Source organism: Olea europaea, chromosome 20 (genome assembly GCF_002742605.1).
Source record: "Olea europaea var. sylvestris chromosome 20, O_europaea_v1, whole genome shotgun sequence".
In the NCBI taxonomy this organism is placed as follows: domain Eukaryota; kingdom Viridiplantae; phylum Streptophyta; class Magnoliopsida; order Lamiales; family Oleaceae; genus Olea; species Olea europaea.
Window position 1 is genome coordinate 10,973,352 of NC_036256.1, and position 8,966 is coordinate 10,982,317.

Sequence of the window (8,966 nt, forward strand, 5' to 3'; positions counted from 1 at the left end):
GTTGATTTCTTTAGTGGGTCTATGCTACCCAATTTTTACACATCAACTTACATTGTACTTATCCCAAAAGTCAAAGGTCCTGGCGGCTTTGGAGACTTCAAGCCCATTAGCCTATGTTCAGTGATTTACAAATGCTTTGCTAAGGTAATTGCGAACAGATTGAAACCTCTACTTCCAAAATTTACCTTGAAGGAGCTGGAGTATTTTTGACAATATTGCCTTGGTACAAGAATTGCTTCGGAGTTTTAACAGGAAGATACAAGGAGGAAATGTAATGCTTAAAGTAGATATGATGAAAGCATACGATAGGGTTGAATGGAATTTCTTGAGGCAGTCTTAAACACTTTCGGCTTCTCTACACAATTTTGCCAATTAATACAAAACTGTATTGACGCACCTTCATTCTCGGTGATGATGCATGGCACTTATCGGGGATTTTTCAAATCTTTCCGGGGAATTCGTCAGGGAGATCCCCTCTCTCCATATTTGTTTATTATTGTTGAGGAGACTCTTACACGCGTGTTAAGAAAGGCTTGTTTGGAACAACGCATTGGAATTTACTCTCTCCCTGTTGGGCACCTCGTATCTCTCATCTACTATATGCTGATGATCTAATTATTTTTTGTAATGGCAATAAAGCGTCTATTAAAGCAGTGGTGGAAATCCTAGGCATTTATGAAAATATGTCTGGGCAGAAAGTGAATCACCGGAAATCAGCAATATTTTTCTTGAAGTACATGTCCTTACAAAGGAAAAATGAATCACTCTGTTTGAGTAACTTCACACAAGGGTCTTTTCCAATCACATATTTGGGGGCTCCAATAGCCCTAGGTCATTTATGTATCAGACATTTCGAGCCGCTGATTATGAAGGTGAGAAAGAAAATATCTGGCTGGAAATCTTTACTCTTATCAATTGGAGAAAGATTAACTCTTGTAAAGCATGTTCTTTTAAGTATGCATATACATATCTTATCGGTTATTTGCATACCTCAAGGGGTTATTCATCAAATTCATTCTTTAATCTCAAATTTTATTTGGCGAGAGGCAGATGGTAAAGCAAAGTGACATTGGGTAAGCTTTGGAAAAATTACCAAACCATTATCAGAAGGAGGATTAGGCATTCGAGACTTAGCAGAAGTACAAGTGGCTCTAAAAATAAGATTTGCTTGGAAAATTTGTTTCTCAGTTTCTCTACTACAAGAGTTCCTAAAAGCAAAATATTTCTCACCTTTTTGGAAGAGCATAGCAAGTTTGATACCTACGGCAATTGAAAATTCGGTGTGGCACATAAAAAGCGGAGATGTTAATTTCTGGCAAGAAAATTGGTCTGGTCTAGGACCATTAGCAAACCTGGTGGAGGTAGTGGAACCTGATTTGAGGCTAAACGCGGTGGTGACCTCAAGGGGTAGAATGAAGATGTCTTATCAGAATTAATCGGGAATAATTTAGCTAAAGCTGCTATAGACTTTGTTCCAAAGTTACGTGAAGGAGTGATACGGTTGTTTGGAAACCCTCTCCAGATGGCTTGTTCAGCACTGGGAATACTTGGGAGCTCATTCGAGACAAACGGGAGAGTGTAGATTGGGATAAATGGGTACAGGCATCCACTAATTCCAAAAAGAATCTCTTTCATTACTTGGAAAGCTATACAGAATGCACTCGTTGTGGATGAAAAAATACAAATGGTGGGGATCCCCTTAGCATCAAAATGTGTATGTTGTGTTACACCTCACTGTAAGTCTCTCAACCATTTGTTGGATGGCAGCGACCTGGCAGAATTTCTTTGGAATCAAATATTGACAACGACAGGCATCGCTAACACTCCATCTTTGGGCTGGAGACAAAGAATGAATTTTTGGTTCTCCAAGGCATCAAAAACATCCCAAGTAGGCATGATTATTGGCTTTTCTCCTGTTCTGATTTTCTGGGCGATTTGGACAGCAAGGTGTAGAAAAAAGATGGAAGGTGTGGACATTAATTATGATCAGATTTGGGCTTCAGTGAAGTGGTGGTTGGGTGAACTATGTGCCAATGCGGCTAAGGTATCTACACTATCTTCGTCCGATTGTATTGCACTACGAACTTTGGGAATCCAAATCAGAAAACCACATAATAAAGTCACTAAATTTGTCCGTTGGATACCTCCTCTCCCTACCTGGGTTAAATTATACATTGATGGATGTTGCATAGGAAATCCTAGTAATTGTGGTGGAGGTGGAGGTGGAGTGATCAGGGCGGATAATGGAGAGTTCATCTATGCTTTTCACACTTTCTATGGTCACGGTACTAACACATGGGCGGAGCTAAAAGCTATTTTGGAAGGCATCCACATATGTGTAGAACGAAATTTCCCAAAGATTATAATTGAAAGTGATTCTCAAGTTGTTGTGAACTGGTTCCTTAATAAACGATGTACATGATGGAAATTTTGGAAAGCATGGGAGGAGATAAATGATCTCATGATTGGAAGAGAAGTGGTGTTCAGACATGTTTTCCAGGAAGCAAATCAAGTTGCAGACGCATTATTTAAAATAGGTGGAAATGGAAGCACGGCAACATTTCGTGATATGGCAGATCTTCCTGGGGCCGTTACCAAGTTATTTATATCAAACAGAAATCATTTTCCATATGTACGACGTTAATAAAAGTTTCTCTTTAAAGTGAATTTGTAATGTGGAGTTTGTATTCATGGTATTCCTCTGCCATATGTGAGGGCTGATCTATAAAATCTGGAGTTTATTTAAATAAAAAAAAAGAGTGCATATCGTACTTGGGTATCAGGCACAAAAATACATGTTGGCATTTGCGATTTCACAGTTTCATCATTCATTAATATTTTCTAGTTACAACTCAACATAAATTATGGTTATGAGTTCTAATGTTGGCATTTGGATCTTCAATGGTTGCAAATTCAATTGTTCATCTAGCATTTGGTTACATAACAACACTTACTGTTGACTTTTCTTTTCTCATCGAGGGTCAAACTAAACCCGAGTTCCCAGAAAGAATCTTAGGAGCCGTTAGATTTTTTGGGCTTAATACTGCTTTAGCAAGGCAAATTGAACTACATTCTCAGAAGAGCATGGAGTATTTATAATCGTCTCTTCCAATGAGATTTCGGAAATGACATGGTCAGGGCTTCTCCCAACTTACTAAGCCAGGTGGTCAAGAAAATGAGTCCAACTCCCATGCGGCACATGTCAATGGGGATGCTGACCACAAAAGTTCTGACAAGTGACAAGTTATAGGTATTACTTTTTGGACACACAATAAAATTCGTAACAAAAAACTAGCATATTATTAGCTAGCATACTCCTAGAGTGTATTAAGTTACTACTAGATTTTAGAAATTTGACTCCAGCTTGAAGAAATTATTGCATTTCTGCCCTTAAGTATGACATCATTGCTAGTAGCTGGGAAATGTAGCTGATAATGACCCACACCATCAAATAAAACTTATTTTAAATAAATTTGGGATCAGATACGTGAAACGTAAGATAACATTGAATCAAATCCTTAGCAAACCCATTTGGCCAAGTTGATTTTGTCCTTCCTCTCTTTCTCTCCCTCCCTCTCTGATATGATCCGGGGAAGGGGGAGGGAAGAATTTTTCCTTTTTATGGGAGAAGTCCAGTTTAGGCAAATACTTTATTTTTGGTAATTATCCATATTTTAGGAGTCTAAATTTTATTTTAGGTTTTTAGTATAAATAGGATTTATTTCTTCAATTGTAAAAAGACTTTTGATAATGAAAAATTGAGACTTTTCTCTCTCGAAGCTTTTACTTCAAAACTTTGTTCTTTCATGGGCAAAAATTGAACATATCAAGATTAACCATCTTATGGCATTCAACAAATCGGCTATGATTTATATAATTATTTGTAATCAAAAGGTCTCACAATGTCATTCTTGTTGGGTTGTTTGGTTTGTAATTGTTGGGCCAGATCCAAAATTTCAAGGGAAATTCATTAATCTTGCGTAATCAAAAGGTCAATAATTTAATATGTTATTGGCTGCTTGGTTTCAATATTGTCAGTAAAGTCCAAAACCTTGGTTGTTAGTTTTCTTGGGATCTGATGTCAATATTATAAGGGTTTGATAGTGACCGTAATAACTAGATTTGCATCATTTGGTATCAGATCCTAGGCAACAAAATTAAGGTTATATCATTTTCTTTTTGTTTTGTTGAATCTTGTTTCGTTTTTCGCATCAATTTTGGTGTTCTTGGTGTTTTTCATGCCTTTGTTTTTGTTGAATCTTTAATTTATAGAAATTCCAAAAAAAAAAAATTTCAAAAGTTGTTTTTGAATTCAATTTGCATCCAAAATAACTTCCATTTGTTGCATTAGAGTCATAGGTGATTTTTCTATCCCAAGAGTAAAATATATATATATATATATATTGTACATCCGTATGGTCCAAAAAAATTTGTGTGTAAAAAAAATATTGCTGATTAATTCTTTGAATCAAAATCTTTTTTGTCTGGTCAAATTCCAATTCAAGAACCACTTTTTTGAATTTATAGAAAAGTTCCAATCAAAGTTGTCCAGTTCAAAATTCTTATGAGTCCTTGAGTCTCATAATTCAATTGAAAATCAATCGGTATGACTGAAAAGAATGTTTTGGCGGTTTGAGAAGTTGTTGGTGGATATGGTGAACATGGAAAATAGGATGGATAGGCTCGAAAGGTGATGTAGAAATCTTGCTGATGGAGTTGGATATTTATGGGAGGAGAAAATACCTTTTGTGGAGCAAGTTGATAGTACATCAAGCAAGGGGACTCGGTTGGATTATAAATGGGAATTATCAACCTTCGCCGCATGATCAACTCTCAAATTGATCATGGGATGGAACAAAAGGGGAAATGGAGAGAAAATAGTAAGGTAGTTGATTGTGAGAAAAATGGAGAAAATCCAATGGAGAGAAGGGAAGTAGAAAATAAAAATGAGAGTGAAGGAATGGCTAAAAGGGAGTAGAGCTACCAGAGGAAAAAGGCGGGTTGGAAGTGAGCTTATGTGCAAGGGAGAGTGAAGTTGAAGGGACATTAACGAAAGCTAACAATTCCCTCCCCAGTGTGGCTATTTCTTTCTTGTAGGATTCTAAAGACTTAGCCCATAAAGATGAGCCTATTGGAATACCATACAATTCGGGCATTGTGCATCCACTTTTAGATGAAGCTAACCAACAACACCTCAACTTGGAAATTCTTTATCTACTGGAAGTTGCATTTGTGATTCTCGATGAGATGACGGAGTTTCAGAGGCATTGGTCGAATTTCATATGCAGAGGGTTGAAAGAAGAAGAAGATCTGAAGGGCAACGTTGACACATTGGAAATGACATTGTCGCAAGTGCTTGGGCCAAGTAAAGCAAGGAGAATGCATGGTCATACATCGGATGGAGTTGCTATTGGAGCATTCCAAACTTGCAGGATTAAGCAGTCAAGGCGAGCACACTTTGATCTAGGTGAAGGTGATTGGGTTTAGAACAGAAAGAAGCGGGTTCGAGTTTAAATGAGGTCCAAATTGCATCCTAAGGGTGACGAGCCATTTCATTCTCCTTCCAAGCATTTTGAGATTCTTTTCTAGTGCTATACTTTATAACTTTTGAATCTTTTGACTATGTTATCCTGATATTTGTTTCTCAATCCATTGGCTTAAAAAATTCCTCAACCTTCAAAAAATCATCATCAATAGTTCAAACTTAGCGACCACATACTTGCTAATATTTCGTTTTAACATCCTTGTAAGTTCTTTTTCTTTGGTCAAATAATATCATCCTTTACAACTGTAAAATTGTTGTGCATAAACACTATACAAATTTACAAAGGGGAGATGTCATAGAATTACCGTTTAAATTCCTGTTATGAAATTTGACTCGGGTGGTCAGGCCCACAGCCATCTTTCAAAAGAAGATATGTAACCCCACATTTAGTGCTTGTGATTATTTGAAAAGTGATTTTGTTTTGGAAGATATGTGGTTAAAATTTCATGGAAAACTTGAATTTTATTTATTTATTTTGGAGATGTGTGTTTCAAAATGAGTGTGGGACACAAGTGATTTTCAATAAATCAGTTTCAAACAAGGGCATAGAAAGGGTCTCTAACTTTGTGGATGACGCTCCGGTACAATGATTTTTTTGACATGTATTCGCATTTGGTCAATTACTTGATTGGGAGTTAAATTGAACCACCTTAATGCATTTTCTTTTATACCAGTAGAAGAGATTAATCAGTTTATCACTTGCAGGTCCTGGTTGCCAACTGATATTGCATTCCATGCCCATTAGTAGATATCAATATATTCTGCAATTCTTCGAAGTGTACATTGAACCTTCAGCTTCCATTTTCCCAATTGCAAGTTGTACTTGCTTGATGTATATTTATCGTGTGGTATAACTTGGGGGTTATCTAGCCCGTTTGAGGGCAGCAATATATCACTTGATTTTAGCATGATTCTTATGTCTTCATCGTTATTCAATAGTTTTAAAATTCTTTCATTTTTAGTTGCCAAATTTTAGTTCTTCTAAAAGTCTATTTATGTTTATATTTATGAATGACATTGCAATTGCATCCTATAATGAATTCGGTAATGTTTTTCCCCTTGTCTTACTTTTCATGTGGAATGCAATTTTGGATTCTACGTGACTATAAAGTATTACTGGCCAAATTTTTCTTTCCTTTATTTCTAGTACTGTTCAATATTCCCTATCAAAACGTCATAAATTTTACCTTTATTATGCATTGGAAGAAGCACGGGTATGTCAAATCTGGCTCCCTAAATTTCTTATTTGAGAAAGAAAATATATTGAAGAACAATTGCTAGGTTTATGCATATCGAATGAATGAATGAAGAGGACAAAAACGACACAAGTAGTTTATCCCAAATTTATATGGAGTGAGACTTAGTTTATAATACAAACAAGGTTTCAGCAGCTGGGGTGACTCTTCCATACGGTGTCATAAGACGTTTGAGATTTATGCTAATCTAAAAAGCAGTAAAATTAGCCTCCCAAAAGCGACACCTTATCACAACATTTGTTAAATGACCTGATAAATCCGAAGTATTTAAGTACAAATGCACATGGTAGAACAATATTTCTCCCACAAGCAAGATAAGATCGGTACTGAAATCTGGCAATGTGATCATCTGCAAGGTTTTATCGTCCCCTGAAGCTATGAAATGCACAGACGGTATGGAAGGATCTGTAACCGGAAACTCGCTTGGGGAACAATTATAGACGTAAAGATGAGAAACTCAAATGGAGCAAAACTTATAGAGAAATCAAAGGAGATTCAACTTAGATGAAGTCCATTTCACCGACAAAATTGTCATCCACCCAAAAGAATACCTGACTGCAACACTCCTAAAATAGTATACTTTGAACTTTTGGATCAAAACATGGTATGTCCCCAGAACTAGCATTCCTGAAAAAACAATCAATACTAATGAATAATGAAGAACACCAATATGTGATAAGCTGATGTTATCATCCTCCAGTGGTGACCTTACACTGCAGTATCATAACTTAAACCCACATGTGAATACCCGATGTTCTTTTTTCTGTATATAGAACCATATTGCATTACATATTCCTATTATACAACTTGTAGCCGGTTTTTCCCATATCTCATAAAGTAATGATCTTCCCATCTGCACCAACCCAATTACGCAAACACTCTGCAAGGGATTTTGAACTGTAATTTCCTAAAAATTATGACCAAATATAGTCCAATATACACGAAAACACGAATCTAAAGGCTCAATGGTTTCAAATTAAGTATGTGAAGAACAATAGAACGCACTTCAAGATTTCCATAAATCAGCAGAGTCAGATTTGATACAATCGATTTTCGTCCAAAATACTACTGAAAATTGTGAAATTTAAAAGGCCTACAATTACTAGAAATCAAAATGAATTGGGTTACTCAGAGATTAAACGATCTACTATCAAATTGCTAAAAACTGTAGGAAATTACTGGAAATCCATATTAATATCAAATAACGAGAAGAGTAATGGATAATCCTATTCTCTTGAAAAAAAGGGGGAACAAGAATGTATTAAAGGTTCATAATTCTAATGTGGCCGAGTCTTTACCAATAAATAATCGTCTTGTGTATTTCACTAGAAATGTGACCTGTTCGTTGGTACTTCAATATTCTCTCTATCTCTCTATGTATATATCTGTACATATATGAAGATGATGGAATACAGAGGAACAGAAAAATGGCTATATATGGAGTTTTGTGGAGGTTTTGGGTTGGTAAAAGGAGTGGACAGCGGCTGTATTTAACTCTGCAGCGTTTTTTGGTATTGACAGAAATAACCTTGAGTTATTCATTTATGGCAAACTTGTCCGTTGTCGTTTTGCTAAATTAGGAATTTCTCACTTAAAATATTATATATACCTGAGTGATTTACGCCGGTGTTACAACTAGATATATTAAGGATGTTGTGAATCAGGATAGTCCTCAATGTTCGATATCTCATACTGATTCATCCTCAAATTTGAATTAAATCTTCAATGTCACCAGCCTTAAAAGTCAATTTAAAGTTTGGAGACGAATCAAAGTTGAGGGAACTAGCCTTGCAATTTTCGTCGCAATCCCTATTTTTTGGAATGATTTTCTAATTTTACTTATTTAGGGATGGGTTTCTCGATGTAGAAGTATTTCTTATATTTTTCATATAAAAATAGAGTTTAATTTAGTAGCTAGTAAAAAAGAAGGCAAAATAAATTCCAGTGGCAGCAGTAGTGCGCCAAAAGAGAGCAACCTAAAAGTGTAAAAATGTGAAATACACAAGATGATTTGCCAATTAATAACACTGCTTAGGCATATTTATTTTATATTTACAACATACAGTTAAACATTATAATGTATAATAAAAACAAATAATGAAAACTTAAGTGGTTTTTGCTCAATTACTTACCAACTATCAGCAAATCATGCCTCTTTAATCACG

At 35.8% G+C, this 8,966-nt stretch overlaps 1 protein-coding gene across 1 annotated transcript; it reads left to right on the forward strand.

Moving 5' to 3' along the window:
• The first annotated feature begins 414 nt into the window (after window positions 1-414).
• LOC111369057 lies at window positions 415-1,067 on the forward strand. The gene is made up of 2 exons (XM_022990542.1): window positions 415-535; window positions 640-1,067. Exons 1-2 carry the CDS (start codon window positions 415-417, stop codon window positions 1,065-1,067), a joined length of 549 nt encoding a protein of 182 aa, XP_022846310.1.
• The last annotated feature ends 7,899 nt before the right edge of the window (window positions 1,068-8,966 follow it).